The 22492-nt window shown below is 42.7% G+C and overlaps 1 protein-coding gene across 1 annotated transcript in view; it reads left to right on the top strand.

Annotated features, from left to right (window-relative positions):
- LOC117774503 (FRAS1-related extracellular matrix protein 2-like) overlaps positions 1–22492 on the top strand; it is a 58224-nt gene that overhangs the window by 13390 nt on the left and 22342 nt on the right. Inside the window, exons 3-5 of the mRNA XM_034606975.1 lie at positions 7721–7867; positions 16971–17201; positions 21838–21963. Of these exons, the coding sequence (XP_034462866.1) occupies positions 7721–7867; positions 16971–17201; positions 21838–21963 (504 nt within the window). The remainder of the gene's footprint in view (positions 1–7720; positions 7868–16970; positions 17202–21837; positions 21964–22492) is intronic.

Raw genomic sequence — 22492 nt, 5'->3', positions numbered from 1 at the left:
TGACCTTTTATTTTTTATTTTTGCAAACATTGAGTACACACACACACGCACACACACACACACACACACACACACACACACACACACACACACACACACACACACACACACACACACACACACACACACTAACGCGGCTTTAAAAGAGGATTCTCTTTATCAGCCTCCATTCAGGAGTTTACTGTCATCCATTTCTCCCACATCTCAACTCTTCCATCTCTTATCCTCTTCATCCCGTCATCATGACACTCGTAGATCTTTAAATTCTAAATTCTAAATTAATCCTCCATCCTTTTCCTCCGCTCAACAATCTGTGTTCATTACACCTTTTGTTCTTCAGTCTTCTTCCTACGCCGCTTATCAACGTCTCCTTTTTCCTTTCCAGGTACAGCCTTGATATTTCGCCCTCCCACCTTGTTGAGCTTAATCTCAAAGAGTGTCGCCGTTTATTGTCCCGAATGTCAACTCTAGTCTCAGGCATCGGGTTTTACTGTCACACCCTCGCTGTCTTTATTCTTTCCTGCAGCCTGACGTGTTTGTCTGTCAGCGTTGGTGCTGATGGATGTCTTTGTTGGAGGATTACAGCACACTCCGCAGTCGTGAATGTCGCACGGCGTTGATCTGCATCTCATTAGAGCGCCGGGACGATAGCGTGAGACTTGTTGAGGGATGTGAAGGGGAATTTTTCATCGCGTTAATCATCTTTGATTCTCGGCTTCTCTAAGCTTGACAAGCCATCCACTACATAAACAGGACCAAACACACTCTAATCTCAAGAACAAACAAGAAATGGATCTTTTCAACATTCATTTCGCCACTGAAATGTGGTGATTTGCCGTTTTTGAATATATGGTTAGATTTCTCCAAATTATTGGCTTATTATTGCTTTTTCTGTTGCACCTTTTGCCACATTCACTTATCATAAGGTTCAATGTTTATTTCTCCGTACAAAATGAAACTTGGGAAGCGACAATTCCAGCTCACACTCTATTTTACTGCCTTCGCATGTGTCATCTTAATGGAACTTTAATTTATATTTAAAATCATACAACCATTACAATATATCACAAAAATTACACTTTTTCTCTTCACATTGCAACGATGCACGGCACCGGGGAGCAGTTCCGAGCTCTGCTGCGCTGTGAAAATAATAAAAACCATACATCTGAAAGTATAGTGAGCCGCTGAAGTAAGAAATGAACATTTGTGGCTAACTAAAAAAATGTTGTTCTAAGGAGTTGGATGAGATAATGGAGGGAAATGAGAGCAGAGGAGTGGCAAAGGAAAAAAGCAGAGATTTAAGTACCTAGTTTATCATCTCCACGCTCAGACACAGTTTGCTCTCAGGAGCAGCAGTAACCGTCCTGAGATACATTAAACCCATCCCTCTGTTAAATATTATATCGGTGGCATGGGGGGGACTTGTGCTGATGTGGAAGTTGACAGGCGGCGCCGCACAAAATAATCCAGCAGGACGACAAATGCTTTTAGGTTCTATGATTCATCTGACACTCAAGACATGCAAGGCGCTGACATTTCTGTATACACACACACACACACACACACACACACACACACACACACACACACACACACACACATGCACAACTGCACAAAAGCAGACACACACTCATACACACCTTAAGAGAGCCCCCGTTTCTTCGTCCCCGAGCCTTTTCCCCTGAAGCCGTGCCCGGGGTCGTATGCGGCTCTCTCTGTAGACATCAGTGAAAAACCTCACAGTATTAAGTGCAGCACAAGAACTTCAAAGCAGCGAGGTTTCTCTGCCCTAGATGTCAGGTTTTTTTTTATGGCTTCATGTGCAAGGTTGCTTCAGGTGTTTCTGCACCCCACTCGTGGCTGGTGGCTATTGACTGTAGGGAGGAAACAATGCATTATTCCGTCACAGGCAACTTTCATTTCTTAAGGGTTGGACGGGTGATGGGGGATTTAATTGTAGGTGCACTTCACTTCCCCTTGTTGCCACCAGGCAGGAGCTACATGCACAATCACATATAATAATCCCTGATATAAACAGCAGCAGCGTTCGTCCTCACATTTGGTTTGAAGTTGTGCGAAGCGACTGATCAAACGCACAAACTTGTGGAGATAATTACCAGTACACAGGTAGAAGCAGGAGGTCTGGACAGCCACGATGTATTTGATGCTGGTAAATTAACAACAAAGAAACCTTGTGCTTATTAGCATCATTTACCCTCAAGCTGAGCAGCATTTGAAATACATGTGTTTGCCCAGGGCCAGGAAGACAGGGTCAGTCTACTTACATCTCAATACACCTCAGGAGATATCCACCGTCGTGCTGCTCGCCCTGGGCAGAGTGCAAATGTAGTGGGAGACACAAATACACTGCACACACACACAGACACCAGGTTATGGTGCTAATAGAAGGCCTGTAAAATGACCTGATTGTGCGGCCACACAAACACAAACACACACACAGTTGCGTCTCCATGACTTCAGGTGGCATTACATTGACTTACATTGGTTTCCTGATGACTTACTCCAACCTAACCACAGTAACTTCTTGCGTAACCCTTACCTTAAACCTAACCTTCACCTAAACCTAACCTTAAAACAAGTCTTCCCCTTAAAACTTAATCATTTAAGTTATTTGGACTTGCATCTTGTCCACATCAGGAAGACAAATCTCCATAAAGTGTGGTGTAAACAGATTCAGGTCCCCACATCATAAGATAAACCCCGGACCACACACACACTGTTGAAGAACAAAGGAACAGCTGAGTGCAGAACCCGTCACAGCTCCTGCGATCGTCTCTCTCCCACCAGTTGCACGAACGCCGAGGCCCAACCGACGCTGCCGCGGTGACTGACACACACCTGACAGGGAACATTCAAAGAAACATCCTGAGGGGGAGTGAGATGCTTGTGTTTTGTCAACCATCAAAGTCCGTGTGGAGTGCCACTCCTGTCAGATGAATGGTGCGTGGGCTCCTATCACTACAGAAATATCAATGCCAGTGTATTTCTAACAGAAAGAGTGTCAAAGTGCTTCACATGCCAGCTGAGTAAATAGCAGATTTAGTGATTACATCCTGGTCCAATGTTTCTCAAATGATGAGCAAAAATCATTTGGTGTGTTGCCTGCATACAGCTGTTTGGTTGCCAATTGCACTGGGAGTCGGGGACTTGTATATAAATGAGTACACAGATGTAGCAGTGAGGGGAAGCCGCAGAGTGAATTTCATTTGATTCTGGTGGTGAAGACTCAGAGATGTTTACAAAACACTGAGCTGAAACTCAATACAGGGAAGTCTGGAGTTTTTAGGAGTGAAGCTAAAAGTTTAAGAATTGTAGTTAAAGAAAATCGTGTAAAAACCAAGTTTCATGTCTTTGTTACATCTGATCTGGTTAATTTTGGTTTCACATTGTAATTTAAGGAGCGTACTGTTACCTATGTGAGCTGCATCGACTTATACTTGACGTTGATTAGTTTGTAGTCGGGCGTGCGTCAGATGTCAGTTGTCAATTTGACGGGTAGTTGTCTTTCCATTTGGACGGAGAAATTGAGTAAACTGGTTAATTTTGTTCACCGTTTTGTTAATCGTTGCCACTGTGATATCGTGTTGGTGTTTCTACCAGCATCACCAACCTCATTAGGAGGAATATACACTTTGCACTTAATGAACATACTCAGCTATCAAACGTTATATCATCAGAGACGAAGACAGCAAGTATAATCCTGTGAGCTGCTTCTTTGTGTTTTTAAACTTCTTGGAATCGGTCCGACAGTCGGAATTCTCCAAAAAACAGTTTTCACACTGAAAACGAACCAAACCACTGTGATCTGAGGTCCCTTTGATCGTTAATGTGGTTCTGACTAAACTGAAAAAGTCCATAGGTACAGACCAAACAAGGTGGGGGTGAAAGCCTCCACTTTAATATGCAGCGCTGGCAGTTACAGTTTAATTCATGATAGGCTCCCTCTCCCTCTACACACACATTCAGAGGACATAACATTGAGTTACATTCATTAACCGTAACTTTAACATAAACCTCGCCTAACCTCACACTAACATTAAAACACATCTTCACCTTAAAAATGTAATGATTCACATTATGTAGACTTTCTTTTTGTCCCCAGAAGGTGGCTGTGAGAACGGATTTAGGTCCCCACAACATGAGGAATACCTACATTTTACACACACACCCCCCCACACACACCTCACACAATCCCCCAAAACCAGTAAATGATAATTCCACTTTTTATGTGTGTGATTTCCACATAAATGTGAGTTATGTTTATTGGGCAAACACGAGTCTGTGGCAGAGTGAGAGAGAGCTTGAGAGTTGTTTTCACACAATCTGATCTGAATATTTAATGTGACAATTCGGAGATCACGCTCTCTGGCAAGTGCTCTGTTTCGTATTCACTGACAATATCAGCGTGAATTTATTATTGTCCCGAGAAGGAACATACGGCAATTGTGTGAAACGGTGACGTGTAACATGCAGCATGAAATAGAGTGAACACTTAGTCGACCACAATCAATGCAGAGCTACAAATGCCAGTATAATGGTTGTAATGGTTGGTTGGTGTAATGACTGTGGTTAAGGCCTTGTGTTGAGATAAACTTGAATTTGCACTCACCTGGCTTTTATACAGTACTTCCATCAATATATACTATATACTTTATGTGTATATATATATATATATATATATATACACATGCACTTTCAGCACCCAGCTGATGTTAACTTTATCTCCTTGTTCAATGTTTTATTTTTCTCTCACTAGCTTATTTAAACTGAACATGAATGGAAGCTCCATGGTCTTAAAGATGATATATATAACAATTATTAATTCAAGTGTGTAAAAACAACTAGACCTATGTTATGTTTTATATTATATTGTTGATTTGTGTACTTACATTGTGCAAAAATGTTTCCAGCAATGTTCAAACCCAGAGAAATCCACAACTTTATTCCAACTATTTCATTTTAATCGCCTTTAAATTGCGTCTTATCTGCTTTATACCCGTGACTTTGTCCGTCTCTGCTACAACTTCTGGGGCAAATGACATATGACAAAACAAAATTCACTGCCAAGCCAGTCAGCTGAACAAATCATTAATTAATTGCTGTTTGCTGCTTTGCTGTTTTTTTGATTCATAGACCCCTAGCAGCTGAAGTTACATGTTTACATCACACGATTTTTAAATGGCAGATTCTACTTTTTACTGATATATCTAAACCACTTATCCCTGGACAGGTCATCAGCGTATAGGGCCACCATAAGGACACAGGGTTCGAACGGGGGACCCTTCTTGCTGGGAAGCGACAGAGCTAACCACTGCACTACCTCTAGTAGTTTCTGAAAAACGTAAAAAAACCCATCTTCCTTGGACTTTAAGACTAACGTGTCTGGTTTTTTTACACCGCCTCATGTTTTATGACATGAAAGACTCAATCCTCTCAGCGAGCCCCACAGTGTGAGAATCTCTCAGCAGCATATTCAGAAACAGAGCAGATACTCAGACCTCGCTGAAGGTCAGCAACTCTTGTTTTGATGTGCTCTTGACTGATTCTACCTTAATCACAGGTTCCTCACTCCGCTCGCCGACTGAACGCATCTTCAGCTCGAGGAGGGAGTGGTGAAAAGCAGCAGCTGCAACACATTTGATAAGAGCATTACAAACTGTAGACCTACAATAAAGACGTTCTTACTGTGGATTAAGGTTTGATACCTTTTTTTTTGTTTAACCCTTTTGTGGATAAAAAACAAAAAAAAAAGTACTCTTATCCGACTGGACAGCTGTCTGTGATCATTCCATGAAGTAGATCCTAGATCACAAGCCAGCATGAAAACTGTAGCATCAAAGTTTCTCTCGGCAGAGTTCTCGGAGTGCCCTGATCCTTGAAATCTGCTGTTCGAAAACTATGATCCCTAATTGGTAAAAAAAAAACTCTTGTGGTCAGTTTTTGTTAGGGAAGCCTTTGAAAGACGCTGTAAAGTGAATTTATCTCTATTGAGGATGATTTCAAAGCTGCTTTTTTGTATGGTCAGCACATGTGAGAGGTCTTTTATCTTCTTGAAAGGCTGGAGGAACGAGACCGTCTGAACCCTACTGATTCAGATCCCTATTGTCCGTGCTCATGCTCCTCACTTTCAGGGGGAGATCACACAGAAGGACCGACACACACACACATGCGCACACACTGAAGATTTCAGCCAGCTTGATGCCGTATTTACCGTCAGGAACGCCAGGATGAAAGTCAAGGGTGCAGTGAAGTTGGAAAGAAGAAGGGATGTGTGTGTGTGTTTGTGTGCAACTTCATATTTGCGCGCTAAGCGAAGCCTAAACTTGGCCCACAGGCTTCTTGGAGGATACACGAGTTGTGGTTGTACGAGCTGTCTCCCCCCCCAGCCTGTTGTTGTTATGTGTGCCAAGCTGGAAAGTGCTGAACTTTTCACCTCTGCTGCCTTTGAGCACCACGCCGGTATCACGACGCAGCTTTATTCATACACAGAACTCTATGTGTGTCTAGATGTAGAGCTGGAGCTTTATGGTAATACTTATGAGTTTCCTACTGATCAGGGTTGGGAAATACTCTTATTTTATCCATTTTTCAGAGCATCCCAACGCAGGATTAGCCACAGAATAGCACTTTTACTGGTTTGATACTGCCCCGCTGCCATTTACGACCTCGATGATGGCGGCGGTAGAGTGCTATGCTGTGTGTTCTTCTGACAGCCATACTGCTTCAGTCTTTAAGAGGCATAAGCGTTAGGGTTAGCTTTGAAGCAAATAGCTTTGAAATTGTCCTCAATGGAACTAAATGAGATTTCCTTTCTGACAGCCTACACATAACATTTGCACAAACAGTCCGCCACCTCTGCATTTCCCTGCCAGGAAAAGACACACACACACACACACACACACACACACACACACACACACACACACACACACACACACACACACACACACCCTCATGCAGGCATTCAGCTTTGCTCCCATAGTCAAACACTCTTTATCAGAGAAAGAAAAGATCCCACCTCCACCTATTTCCTTGTAGTTTTACGTTTTCTCATTATTTCCATTCATTATTGCAAACCTCCGTCCTCCTCCCCCGGCAGTAGGTTGGCAAATTAGCCGCACAAAACATCTCTCCTTTCTGCCCGCCTGTTGAAGTGGCAGCTATTAAGTTCTATAAGCCTTTGCACTAACACGAGCATTTACTCTGCCAACCCCTCGCTTTATAGCACTGATTGGCTGGCACGCTGAAACACTCGGGATGATATGCTATTTTTGCCGAAGCGAGGAGGGAAAAAAAAGGGAAAAAACGCAGTTCATCAAAGGTGGATGTGCGTTTAAATCATGGAAAGATTGAGTAGAAGATTGTGTTGTTTGTTTGTTTTTTAAGCAGAAAATGTTCTGCAGCAGATGTTTTGCAGGACTTCACTTTGAAAGTAATGAATGTACTTTTTCACCATTATGGTTTTACAATCATTTCTCCCTCCGGTCACAGAATCTCGCCTTTTAGTTTCCTTTCCAATTTTTGCATAAAACCCAATGCCAAGTATTTGGTAGTTATCATTAGAAGTTAATAGGCACAGACCCACAATGGCTCATGAGGTATTTCCACAGAGATTCTAGATAATAAACTGTATGCTCACACTTTAAATGAACTAAAAGTTAAAGTGAGTTAACACAATGTTCTTGTGTATTTGGTCCAGGTGGTAACAAGCTGAAGGGACAGAAGTTTCGTCTGGACTGGTCCTGGGTCTCTCTGGAGAGAGAGTACTACGTGGTGGACGAGGAGGACAAGTATCTGGAGGTGGTGCTCAGACGGAGAGGCTACCTGGGAGAGACGTCGTTCATCGGTGAGTGTGTTTGTCTCTCTTCCTTTCTGAGGACATACGTTGTGTTTCAGCCACATTTCAGTTGTTGGCTCTATGTATAACAATGTCGGCCTGTTGGTGGGTCACTGTAAGTTCACCACTTCATCCTGAACTGAAATGTCACCACAACTAACACGTGGTTTGTCACATTGGTAAATGTTAGCTTAAAATTCTAAAAACGGTAATAACTACACCTGCTAAACATCACAAAGCTAGCAAAGCATTAGAATTGTTTTCGTGAGTATGTTAGCGTGCTGACGAGTTAAAAAAAATAGTGAACATGGTAATCATTAGACCTGCTAAACATCACATTAGCCAAGGACATTGGCGGCATGTTATATATGCTGAGGTTTTAGCACTTAGTGCAGCCTCACAAAGCTGTTAGCGTGACCGTGGCCCTACTGGAATCAAGTATGCATTGCATTAGTGCTTGATGGTGGTTGGTCGGACGCTTGGTGCCGCCATGATCGTCATAACAACAATCACATTCTCGGGACACCCACATACCGAAAATATAATCCACAACAAACAGTTAATTTAAAGATTCATTACTTGTTATTGTCATTAATGTTTCTGTGCGTAACAAGCATAGAACAAAACTGTAGCCCATGTCAAAATGCTGTGGAATTCAGGAAATATTACAAATCCTCAGCCTCATTTTTCAACATTTTTGCTTGAATGCATGACAAGTAATCACAAGTTTGTAATTTTCTTGCTGCAGAGCTGTGAACATCATTTTCATCCCAATACTTTTACTGAAGTTGAAGCCCAATTTCACTTTCCTCCTCAGGGTTTCACCAGTTCCATCCCCTCTGCCTGGGTCATTTACTTTGGCTTTAAGTCATCCTAGAGTTTCCAAAGTATTTTTTGGCATGAATTCTAGGAAACTAAATATACAGCCGTAAGGATGGTGCAGTGCCCGGAGCACAATGCCACTTTTTATTTCCCAACACATGCAGGGGAACAATGTCAAGAAAAGAGTTTTACGTCTGCTACAAGTGAAAGCAACATGCTGTTTTTCTTGATATTCAAAGTTCTACTTAATTTCTCCCAGACGGGCAAGTGATTTCTCAGCATGTCACAGTGAGGACCTGAAATAGGCATCTAAATAAATACATGTCAAAAGGCAATAGGAATGCATCACATTGAGCTGTGGCTATGACACAATCCTGAGAGAACGAGCTGACAGAATAGATAATGGTGACATTACCAAGGTTAAGGCCTTGTTTACACTTCTGATATTTTCCCCTCTGCTTTTAAAAAAAAAATCTCCATTCACACGACCTTCGATTTACAAAATATCTCTGTCTAGACAAGAACATGAAAATGAGTACAAACGCACAAACAAGTACACTGGGCCAGCAGGTGGCGATAACGTCTACATCGACGATTCGTCCATCGTTAGCTTAGTCTCCTGTCAACCGATATATAGCCACCACTGCTGGTAGAAGTCAGTGATAAAAGAAAACATCATGTTACCATCACAATAGAATTGTCATAATCTCCTTGTCGGTATAAATTAATGTTGATACATGCTCTCCGTTTGTATTTGTTCCATATGACAATTTAATCAGAATCAGAATGGTTTAAAAAGGTTTATTTAAAGGTCTTTAAATAATTAGAAGTAGAAATATAATCCTTGTATTGTTGTGCCGTGTGTAATGCGACTCTCCACAGTAGACAGGAGCCAAAGTTGACAAGTTGTTTTATGTGCGTGGGTTTGATGCATCAGTGCCCTAAACGGCAGCATAAAAGAAAGAGGTAGGAGATTGAAATGACATTAAGATCAGACTAAATACAAAACTATACGTGCTGACAATTGCATGTAAAGTGACTTGATGTACTTTTTTTCTTTGTGAAACGTGCTTTTCTTCTTGGAAATTGTTTTTGGATGCTGAGATGGAAAGAGCTGCTGTTACATTTTGTTCCCAATTAGACCTTAACATTAAGTTTGACATCAATCTAAAGTAGTTCTGCTCACTGGCCTTAGGTAGCATTTTGCCTCAGGTCGTCTTTTATCCATATTAGGCTTTAAAATGTCTTGTCACAGCAGACAACACTGACACTGGGAACATGTCGCCCCTGTCTGAAGGTCTTAGGATAAGTGAATCTTCAGCAAGCTTAAGAATAAAATGCGGAGAACACACTGCTGACTCTCAACTCTTAAATCCAGCTGACGACACAAACATCACTGACAGAGTTTTTTCATAAGCTCTCCGACCAGCAGATGGAGGTTATTTGGGGTTGGAAACAAAAGTCCAACGTGGTTCCGTGCTTATGTCGGAGTGTTTGTTCAGGTTCAAAGGTTAAAAGGATGATGATGATGTTGTCCCTGAACGCTCCTCTCAGCCCTGACTTTATCACGCTTCAGCGACTTCGCTCTGTGAGAGTCCCCGGCTGTAAGCGGCTTTTACCGTCTCCCACCTCTCAATGTCATCCTGATCCCCTGTTCATAGCTTCGTCTGGTCGCATCATCACAGTTGCAGTTTATGTACACTTTAAGACTTGTGTACCTGTGCGTATGCATGTGGTGTGTGTGCGTGTGTGTGTGTGTGTGTGTGTGTGTGTGTGTGTGTGTGTGTGTGTGTGTGTGTGTGTGTGTGTGTGTGTGTGTGTGTGTGTGTGTGTGTGTGTGTGTGTGTGATGCCTCTCTGGAAAAGGTTGTGAGTGGATCTCTTGGGCACACATGAGAGCTCGCGGTGTAACCTGCGTCTCTTTGCACAGTTGGTGAGCGAGCATCTGGTTATCTATGATGACACACACACACACCTACACATACACACACACACACCTACACACACACACACACACACACACACACAAGTCCTGCTTTTACAACATGGTGCTAGGAAGCGACAATGTGACAGTGTCCTCCGTCCGGGCCGATGTAGCTGCAGTATGTTGAGTAGAGTCGTTTTTTATTCATAAGTTGGTTTGGAGGAAGATTCAGAGAATAAATATTTACTTGTAATCCCAAAGGTCATATATAGAATATTTTGACTAGTAACATAGCAGCCAGCAACAATTTTTGGCCACACTTAATTTTACATTTAGTAGTTTGTATCAAATATGAAAAATAAGTAGAAATACTATGTTTTAACAGACAGTAAACTTAATGAAAATTAGAGTATGTATTATATTATAACAAACCACATTCAAGTCCATATCAGATCCAAAATCTATTATATAGGTAAACAATATTTTACTCCTCTGGTGTCTAATTAGGGTGTGAATGTGTTTGTTTGATGTTCTACTAAAGAACGTGTTATTTCTAGTATTTGATAGTAAATGTGGCTTGTTACTTATTATATTATTATATTATATATTACTTACAATTAAGAGCAACAGATTTGCACACTCATACGTCTGCTTATACTTTATTTTCTATGCATTTTTGTATTTGTAATTAACCCAGAATGGTCCAGTCCCGGCACAGATGATGAAATATGGTCCAGTTTATGACAACCCAGAGTAAAAAACAGCAACTGATCAAAGCCTAATAACTTTCATAGATTTCAATTTGCTGGGCCGGTGAACAGAAGAATGGAGCCAATGAAACAATAATAGAGTGGCAACGCTCGAAATGGACAAAATAGCAGGAACACCATTCGATGTAATTCAATCCAATACCATACTGACACGGTAATGGGACCTCTGATTGATCCCCGCTGTCGACTGAACTCAGTTTTAAGGCTGTAGTTTGTGTTGTTGTCAAGCAAATATCTCATTAGGAGTCGGTGTTAGTGAGGCGCCGCTCATGTTCCCCTTTGCTAATTCGGTTTTCAGGTGTTTGGCTCGAGCCTTAATGATTTTTGAGAGTGTTCTCGTGCCACAGGAGAACATTCCAGTGAGTTTGATGAATTTGTTCAGCTGGTGTCTTGATATTGGCGGTTGTCAGTTAGCTACTGAAGCTGACACGTACTGCTGATGATATGCAAATCTGTTACCTGATAATTAACCTGTTATATCTAAATTGGGAGAGGGTCGTCCTCAAGTGAGTCATGTTGCCCTGCCATATTTCTACAGTGGCTCTGATAGGACAAACCAAACACTGCCTCTTTAGATGGACTTTTGCATTTTTATTTTAAAACTGATGTTAATGACAGTCATAAAGTATTATGAAAGTTATACTAGATTTGAAATGAAACAAGTATGAGGTCAAAGTGTCCATGGTCTGCTCACCTTTCAAGGATTTCTACTTTATATACACATCAGATAAACAGTGGAGGAACTACAGCAGTGTTTGCACAAACCTTATAACCCACTTTTCAGGATAGAAAATAATTGAACAATGACAAACATCAACAGTCACCTTTAATCACATTTTAAATTCAGTTGCAAATCTGCTGTTGCTCGTGAGTATCAGACAGTATCCGAAGACACGTCTTGCTTGCTGATGTCCTGCGGGACCGGCGCTGCACTTTGAAACACATCACCAGTTGGACCGAACGCAGTTAACTGACATTTGTAAAATGCCAGCACTATTCCGCAGAGCCCGATGTGACATAATTGATTGTTTTTTCCTGACCACAGTTTAAAATAAAAAAATATATCGGATTTACGATGATAGGAAGCAGAGGAAGGAAGAAAACCTTCACCTTCGCAAGGCAGGAACCAGCAACTGCTGGCATTTATGCTTGAAAAAGACTGTCAGAGCTGTTGCCAATTAATTTCCTGTTCATTAATTAATGAATCCATGAATTGTTTGAGCTCTAAAAAGGGCAATGAGTCCTGCGCTGTTGAGCACTTTCAAACCCCCTCAAAACCTCCAGATTATTGTTTAATTTCAAGGGAAAATTGCTGTAAATTGTTGAACCCAAAACAATTAGAAAACATGCAGAGAAGTGGTGTGCAAAAAATCTATCGCATATAAAAAGCAAAGGAAAGGAAGGAAAGTATAAAAAGCAACATAGGATTTAGTGATTAAAGTAGATAGTGTGTGTGCAGATGGATTAGATAGATTAGATGCAGAGTGTCGGGGATGGCGACGCGGGGAGAGAGACACCCAGCAATGTTGACAGAGGCTTTGCTGAGGAAAGCTGGTGTGGTGCCAGGCGGCGGTGGAGGGAAGCTGTTCCGCATGCTCCATCACAACAGGGCGTGTATAGGTAGAGAGGATCAGTGGAGGAGGAATGCAGAGACGAGATCAAGGTTCAAAGATGCCCCCGCCAAGCAGGGCTCAGCCACAACGGGGCTGGACAGGAGCCTGGGGATCACGCCGGATTCTTCTACCTCTTGTCTTCAAGCTCACAAAGTCTAGCTCTGCTTTCTCTCTTCTTGCGGAGAAAAAAAAAATAGTCCGATCATGACTAAGATATCAACCTTCAGCTTAACTCTTCCCGGGCGTGTGGCCTTCCTCACCTGCTCCACTCTTCTAATTGAGTTCTTTCACTTTCTCCTCTCCCCCGTGACTCCTGTCCCACTGACTTGTCAACCCACTTAACCCCTCTCACTTTCTAGTCTTTTCATCCCTAATCTCCTCTCACCTCATTTCACCGTAGAGAGCATTTTGGTCCTTTTGCACCTGACCTGCTTTTTCTCATCAAAGACACCACCTCACTCTTCATCCTGCTCCCTCGCAGCCTCGCAGTCCTGCGTCTGGGCCACAAGTTCCGTCTTATATTCTTCCTCCCACTATCCATTTGTCATTCGTCTTACATCTACCTCCCGTCTGTCTTACTCCAGTGAGGTGCTCATCCGCAGTTCGGTTCTCCTCTGTCTGTAGATACTCTACTCCTTTTATCCTGTATTTGGTTGGAGCAAATTAGCCATTTACAAAACATGAACAGCAGAACAAATTGGGTTCGCGAAGAACACAGCAGGAGATTGTGCGAGTCAGACGTGTTCACAACAATAGGAACATGTCAGGAACATTCAGGTGAGGCGTGGTAGAGCACGCATGAGGTAGGACACAATCTCGGAGCCCGTCGGTTTACATCCGAAGACAAATTAGCCGAACGCGGTTTACAGTCTGACGAGTCCAAGTCGGATGTTTCTCCAAACAAACAGTGATACTTTTATTTTTTTGCAGAATCTGTTTAAAGAGATAAAGTATGAATTCCACGTGTTTTCTTTGTAGCACATCGACAGTGGCTTCTGCCCTTAGCGTCATCGAATGCTCATGAATCGCGTTGTCTTTCAAGTTGGCAGCTTTGTTTGCGTCTTCTTTTCCATTCTGAGACATATTTATTCTTTTTGTTCTTTTCAGTTTTGCGTCTGTTGTGTATTAGACACATCGTCAACGCGCCCACTTGCTCTGTGTGAATTCTCCGGATATTTTTAATGGAAAGTCTGGAGCAACTGACTGAGACATTTTGGTCTTCACATAAAATTTTTAGGTGCAAGTCTGAAACCAGCTATTGATTGTAGTGCACCTCTTCTGCTTGTCTTTTTTCGGTACATTGTCTTTTTCCTTTTCTTTCCTTTCTTTCTTCTGTATGAGTAATATGAGACGCCCCATGGGGCAACAAGACGGGACTGAACTCTCATTCGTCTTTTCTTGGTCCTCGCACAAGTCTGACTCCTCGAAGACTTCCTGCTCCGTCCTCTTCTCCGTCTGTCCTTGCTCTGAGAGATAAATGGCGGCTTGTTAACGAGGTGTATCTCTGGCAGGTTAAGTTTCTGTATATCACCCTGCCTTTCTGTGGGATGTATTCCAGCCTCATTATTGGTGCCAAGCCAGGTGGATGTAGGGATAATTTTATTTCACCAGCAGAGAATAGAAACTGTTGCCCCCCCCCCACGAACCTTGTTTCCACAGATCTCCACCTCAGCGGTCTCGGTGTGAAATTACCTCTCTGGTATAATGAGCATGAAGGTACCTGCAATCATACATTTTATGCTTATTGCAGTGTTTGCTCTCAGCTGTGAAAAATGTACAACAGAGAACAAAAGGAAGAAATGTTCGCAGCTGTAAAGAGCGTGTGTGTCTCTGAACTCTCTGTGAGTTTGTACTGTGTTTGTGTGTGTTTGTGTGTGTGTGTGTGTGTGTGTGTGTGTGTGTGTGTGTGTGTGTGTGTGTGTGTGTGTGTGTGTGTGTGTGTGTGTGTGTGTGTGTTCTGGAGACAGAGACACAACAGACTGTAGCGCTGAGCAGCAGCACCGTCGTGATCAAAAGGTCCCGGGTGGGTATATTTTTCTCCCGCTGAGAAAGAGCCCCGGTGCGACCCCAGGCGAGGCACGGCTCTGCCCTCCAGGGGGCCCGGTGAAGGTGGCACAGTGAGGCTGCACCCTTCATCTCTCCTGTCGCCCGGAATTTTGCGCATGTGTGTTTTATTTGATGTGGATCGAAATTGATTTTTCAGGACAGAAAGCCGGATCATATAGAAACCAGCTGTTGTGATGACACCTTTTCTCATTGTCACTTTTTTTTAAAGTTATAATCCTTCACCGAGTCAACCCTATTAATAGCTATTGGATGAATTTGCATATGTAGTCTTTGCTTTTAGATGCAGAGTCTTATACAGGATTCAAATCATGCACAAGGGATCTACAGGAGATGATGCATGCATGGGCTGTGGATCATTTCCATAAATAATGACCTAATCCAAAAACATGCACACATTCCTAATAATGAAAAAGAGAAGCGAATAGACTTCGATATTACAGGAGGCATATGATGCATTTTCAGGGTGTGTTGTATGGATTTTTAATGTAAAAGTTGTGCACAGTTCCAATAAAGGCCAAAGTTTGCTTTAAAGGGACAACAAACTCAAATTATGAACCTGAATATAAGTATAACATCGTTGACTCTGATTGTCTTTCGTCTTTTATTTTAATTTACATATTGAGGTCACAGACATGTAGCGTTTCTTACAGATTAACTGATTAGAGTTCTGCTCGGACTCCAATTCTATGTCCCAACTTGACCAAGCCAGAGAGAACGTTAGCCGAGCCTGACCTGAAGTTTCCGAATCCACAATCTACTGATCAAGGCATCATGATATTTCACATTGAATAAAACAATTCTGTAAAGTGACCACACCATTAGCACAAATGGCCACAGAAGTGCCCGATCAATCAAGCCTGAAATCCTTTCTATAGTTTTGTGTTTCTTTCACGCTGCTGTCGGCGCAGCTCGAACTAGGCTCAGCTCGTGCGACTGCTCAGCTAGTGAACCTTACACTCGACTCCTGAAAAGCCTTTTATAACAATCCTTGAGTTTTTCCTCACAACTTCCCTCACTATACTGTAAATAATTAAAATCACACAAGATCCTCACAAGTACAGTAACAGAAATCAGAGTTAAAGTTTGTATCTCTGCACGTGTGATTATCGTCAGCTTACTATTTGCATACAACACTCACCTCTCAGCTCTCGCTGTGTGTGAGACTTAATGCATCGAGTCTCCGTGTGTTTGTCACTTCTCTCCGAGTCTGTTTGTCACCGCTCTCTTTCGACTGCTTGAGAAAAAACAGGGAAACAAATCCTTTTAATTTACAAGAACATGCATCAAGCAGACAGGCCCGTATCTGCTCACGCTGTTCTATGAATGCAGACAGAGGGAGATGAACAGCACATTTCCAAATGTAACACGTTATTGTGTGTGGCTTATCCCACCTGGGCTTCCTTGATGTGTGTTTTATCCGAAACCCAGTCGCTCTCCTGCTTTGAAGAAGGTGTGTCGATGAGCCTGAGTGTGAGACAGATCTCTGTAAAGTGGATTCACATGAAAAGACTCATTATAAATGAAATAAGAGACATTTGAAGAGGGAAGAGAAGAGACACACACACACACACACGTACATACCAAACAGCCGTGGGAGCTAATCCATCTCGGTGAGGTGAATATGTTTATTTAAACGCCTCAGTCACAAATTCATTTCACACATTTCGGAGGCTCTGTAAGTGATCAGTGAAGAAAAACAGATGCAGCGCTCATTTCACACCTCTTTCTGAGCAACATTAAAGGGTGTGAATATGTTATCTGCTTTTCATCTGTTTCTCTCTCTCCTGCCTGACACATTTTCATGGTCGTTTTCTTTGCTTTGTCTCCACTTCATCTTTTTTTTTTCTCAAACTTTATTACTCACCCGGCCTACTCTCTTTGTGTCTCTCTCTTTTCCCCTCCACGTCCGTCCCTCAGGCATCGGCACCCAGGACGGCAGTGCAAAGAAGGACGAGGATTTCAAGGGTAAGTCCCAGAGGCAGGTCCAGTTCAACCCGGGGCAGACCAGAGCCACGTGGCGGGTCCGGATCCTCACTGATGGGAAGTACGAGCAGGCGGAGACCTTCCAGATTTTGCTTTCCGAGCCGGTGATGGCAGTGATGGAGTTTCCCGCCACAGCAACAGTGGAGATCCTGGACCCCAGCGACGGTCGGTACATCTCCCGCAAATATCATAACCTTCATTTAGATACTTGACTATATTGTAACTGAAAACATTTACTCAAGTACTGTGCTTACAGTTTTAAGGGTTATTTTACGCTCCTTAATACCTCAACTCCAGCACATTTCCGAGACAATTATTGCACTTTTTTATTCCGCCGCATTTATCTGACAGCTTTAGATGCGGTTTCAAATTATTAATGCAAAATATAATCAGCTGATAAATTATGAATATGAGACTTTAGCTTGTGAGAGACTATTTCTACACTGTGGTGTTGCCTCTTTTATTTAAGTAAAAGAGATGCGATTACTTGTTGTGAATTATTTGTGCACATTTGGTCTCAGATGATTTCCTGTCCTGGAATAAAGCATTTCTAGATACTGCGATTGTGTTTAGCAGAAAGTTTTGGGATTGGATCACACACTGTAAATAAAGATGGACAACATGTCGGATCTCGAAAAAAGTGAAGCCAAATCTCCCTGATTGCCTCCTGGTGGCTGGTTACAGTATAGATCATTAACCACTCCTCAATGCTAGTTAATGGGACATGGACCAAACAAAGAAATTAAAGGTTTTAATTGGATATTTGATGATATAAGAATTGGGTGAAACGTCATGATTGACGGCTGAGCACCTCGTAATAAGTCGAGTGCGTGTATCATATTCTCCAAAATGATGTCAAAAGGGCAGACGGCTGCATCGGTGTCTGAGATGGAACAGGAGGGAGTCAGTTCTCATGTTCTCCCTGTGTATGGTTGTGAATGGTTGTTGTCTTTGTACGCTGGTCATGCAATACGCTGCCCCTCCTCTCGCCCAATGGGGGATTGACTCCATCCCCCCTGGGACCATCAAAGGATGAGCGGTATAGATAATGGACTGGAACTGAGTGAAATGGATACAAATGCAGAATATTAGGTGTTTGAAATATTAATCTATTACAGGGATGCCCAAACTTTTCTGTATATGACACTTGATTGGCGGCTGCATGCCAATATTTGTTTATTCATAAATGTGTTTTTATTCAGATTTTGTCCCTATTCCGCTTCCATTATTCAAAATGAAAATCAAATGAACGCTCTATGGGGAAACAATACGGAGGATTGAAAATACAAGATAATACAATATAAACAAATCGGTTTTTGCTTTGCTCACCTGAACAAACAGGAGCGGCTGCGCGAACACTGACTGACATCTATAATGTACACAGCACAGGATCCCAGCTGCCACTCAAGAATTCCTGCTACACAGTCATGAAAAATACACAGCGCTTTACCATATATCGCTTTTTTGTCAGTCAACTTCAACAGAATGAAGAATTGTCAATATTAACATTGACTTCTGTAGATATCCTTTCATGTCAAATCTGCCCTGCAGGCAATGAGGAGGAATATCCTTTTGACATGACAGCCGGCAGAGATTTGTTGTATTTTGCTTTTTACTGAGTAGAAGATTTGCTTCTAAAAACCCAATAAAAAGCAGCATAATTTGAATATTATTGTCAGGACAAATTAAAATGTTATCAATAGGCCGAGCTTAGCCTTTCAAAGTAACTTGCATGGCCCCTAATGGTTATAAACTATCTCAAAGAAACAGTGGCATAAAAGTCTTTTCTTTCCCACTCTCTTTCATCCTCTGTGTTTTCGTCTTTGCCTGAAAATTGTAAAATTAATAGAATATCGAGTCGCGCGACAAACTCGCTCCTCCTCTCCGTCAAGGCAACATTTTCCCTTCTGAGAGTTTTTACATTGAGTTCTTTGTGTATACATTACTACCGAGCCCTGTGCAACTTTAGAGTAATTATAGATGTGCAAGCAGAAAAAAACCATAGAAAACCACTGGTTCCATTACTGTGACACACAACAGCTGCTTTCATCACACTCATTTGTCTTCTCGTTCTCTCTCTCTCTCTTTTTGCTGTGACTTGATCTCTCTCGCCTCCTCTTCCCCTCACACGCGTCCTTTTCAATCTGTCCTCCCCTGTGGGTTAATTATGCTGTGTGCGGAGGGTATGGGGGGGGGGGGGGCTATCATCTCCAGAGATTTTTTTAATGTGACAGAGATGTGCCACTCTGTACTCTAATGGGCCAGCGAAGCTCTGGCAGTGCCGGTGGCGTTAGCTGTACCCCGGCTTCGTTCGCTAATGATGAGAACAGGCTTTGTCTGGTCTCCTGGTTAGCCTGGAGATTCCCTCCCGAGGGGACATATCAGCTAGGCTAATATCAGCTCTAGAGCGGATCACTAAGCTTTAACCAATATTAAAGGGAGCATAACAAGCTGGATTTGTTCTCACTGCGTGGACGGTCTCTGTTTATCTGCATGAACGCCCCGCAGCTCTTCTGTATTGTTTTCTCTTTCTTAGAATGCGTGCTCTCCACCACCCATCTGCACTGGCCTATGGTACACCCACTCTAAGTGCTGCGGCAATAACAAACTTTGTGTAATTACAGGGTGTGATAGTCTGGCTTTCCTCCTCCAAAACTTTATGACTTTCTTTCATATATAATTCATGCACAATGCTGAGTAAAGATGAAGGTGGTAGCCTGCTGTTAGACTGTTTGCTGCAGCATCTTGCCATAATCGGTGGTATCTTTCTTGCTTTCTCCACAGCAAGGACACTATATATCAGTGGGGCTGTTGCTCTACCACATTTTGCGTCAAGGTCACTGCACTAAATGATGAACAACTGCTCCCTCTGTGGTCATGTTTGAGTGTGAAGCCACAAGGCCAGCTGCAGTCGGTTCTTCTGTAATTACGGGAGCTTTGTCTCAGTTAGGACGGGAAATCTGTTGACTAATGTAGTGCACATAAAACCAGCGAGTGCATCTTGTGGAGCTGTTGCATTGAACTGTGTTAGGTTACATGGTGTGATCGGTTCATTTGTTTACCTTCACAGTTACATTTGAGGTATTTAGCTGATGGGAAATAACCAGCATTGCAAACAGCCAGAAACAAACTATCCCTGCATCCTTAGATTATTCATGAAAAGATCAATAATGGAGATGGCGTAGAAATATTTGTTTGATTGTTGTATAGTTTTTTCTTCTTTTTGCCAAGAGAGTCACAGGATCAGGTGCAGCCGTCCACGGTTTTAACACCCTCTGCAAAAACATGTGTCTTTTTTTATCCACATTAATGTTTTAAAGTGACTGTATCCAAGAGGGGAACTTGACCCACTTGGCTGGAAATTAGCTTTTTTTAAATCTTGGGTGGACTTAGAGGCACTAGAAGAACGAAATGTGAGGTGAACTGTAAAAAGAGCTGCGAGGAGAGGAGGTGTGATTTGGCGAGAGGGAAAAAATCAGGGGTGTGTGTGTGTGTGTGTGTGGATGTTCCTGCACTTTGGGACTTGTGGCATAAACACCCACCTTGTCGGGACCAGCTGTCCTCATGGAGACTGAAGCCTTATGAGGCAAAACATCATGTCTGAGGTCCTGGTTAAGGTTAGAATTCAGGTTAGGCCGTCCACCGTGTATAATATTCAATGCAGCGCCCCGACAAATACAGCTGCACAAACTTGTGAGTGCACGCACATATGTAGTGTGTGTGTGGAATAGGTAAGCAGAGGACCCTAATCCCCTGCTACGAGCCCCCTATGCCCCCCCAGGGAGGGACAAATTGTGGGCACGGACAGCAAGAAGAAATGGAAGCGAGGGGAGAAGACTGAGAGGAGAGAGGACGATTTGTTACCAAGAGAAAAGAGCAATGTTGGACCCCCTGCGGTGTGGAAGATTGTGTTTGTTGATGACTTCATCTCAAAGAATCATCTCAGGTGTTGATCTTCTTTTACGCTGGGTGTTGAGTCAAATGTCCCCGTCTGTTTTTATTGTGTTTTTTCTTTTCTTCTCATGCTCACACGCTCGCCTTTGTAATGCAAGTTTTGGGTTTCGCAAACCAAGCCACAAGTGTCTCTCCGTTCCCATCCCTCATTCATTCATTCATTCTCTCGCTTAAAGGGAGAGAGCAGGAAGGGAGCGCACTCACAAGAAGATCTGTGATGAGCTGAGAGTCGGTCCGAGCTGTATTTTTTATTGGTCCCTGCGCGTCTGTGGAAAGTAGCTCCAACATTTATTGTTTCTATAATGCCCGTAAGTTCTCTGCTTTGATAGATGATGCTTTCACTGGCTCTAAGTCTCTCTCTCAATCACAGACTCCTCTCAGAGATGCAGACAGGCGTGGGGGAGAGTGAGAAAGAGAATAAGAGCGATGGCTCGGCTGACCCCTCCGTGGATAGAGCTGTCGATACGTGAAACTCCCGGCTGGGTCGCTCTGTGGGATGAACCGAGGGCCTCGCATGTGTAATAGCCTGCGACACACGAGGCAGTAAGAGAAACTTTCCGCAGGGGTCTCTTTGAAGAGCACCTCTGGTTGCGTCAAACTGGAAACTGATGGAGAGTTATTTTTGAATACGAATAAGTACGCTGCAGGATCACCACTTCAATGGATCTGAATAAAAAAATATATAGCAACTGAGGCTCACTAATGCGGAGCCAGAACAAAAGCCCGTACCAGTCCATGATGGCCTAATGCACTGTGGATTTTTTTTCAGATTGTTATACATATCATTACCCTTTTATTTCCCCCCCCCCGTGACTCCCCCCCACTTATTCTCTCTTCTCCTCCGCAGAGTCGACTGTGTTCTTCCCCGAGCAGACCCACTCGGTGCAGGAGGATGTCGGGGAGCTTTTCATCCCGGTGCACCGCAGTGGAGACATCAGCCAGGAGCTCATGGTGGTCTGCTACACACAGCAGGGTACGGACAAGCCTTTTCTCACCTCGCATAACCCGTTTATCCTCAGTCCAACCCCACCGCTGTCTGCTGGCTTTGAACATATGAAATAGAGTTGGAAGTTATTATTGAAAAATCTTGATGCACACGTTTTGTCCACAGGTACTTATGTGCATAATTTATGAATCTCAGGTATAGATGGAAAATTAGCATCTTATCATATAAATAAATTATTTAATAATATAATACATGATCATACTTTCACCCATTTCTATTGCTGTGCGTACAAATCTTACAAATGCACACACAACGTCTACCATGCTTGAAAAATGCCAGAATTCCCCTTTAACTTTCTGCTCAAGAGTCTTTCTAAGTCAATTTAATGCTGCCCTACACATTGATATAGTTTAATGTTAATAAACCAGTGTGTACGATGTAGTGTCTTTGAAACACAGCAGTGCAGCGGGAGAGAGGCAGTTCACCTCACATTTACATTTCACAAATAAAACGAAGCAGCATGAGCTCGGTCACAATCGGCTGTAAAATCCTCTTC

Source organism: Hippoglossus hippoglossus, chromosome 14 (assembly GCF_009819705.1).
Source record: "Hippoglossus hippoglossus isolate fHipHip1 chromosome 14, fHipHip1.pri, whole genome shotgun sequence".
In the NCBI taxonomy this organism is placed as follows: Eukaryota; Metazoa; Chordata; class Actinopteri; order Pleuronectiformes; family Pleuronectidae; genus Hippoglossus; species Hippoglossus hippoglossus.
Note: the sequence above shows the minus strand (reverse complement) of the source record. Positions and strands in the feature narration are given on the sequence as shown.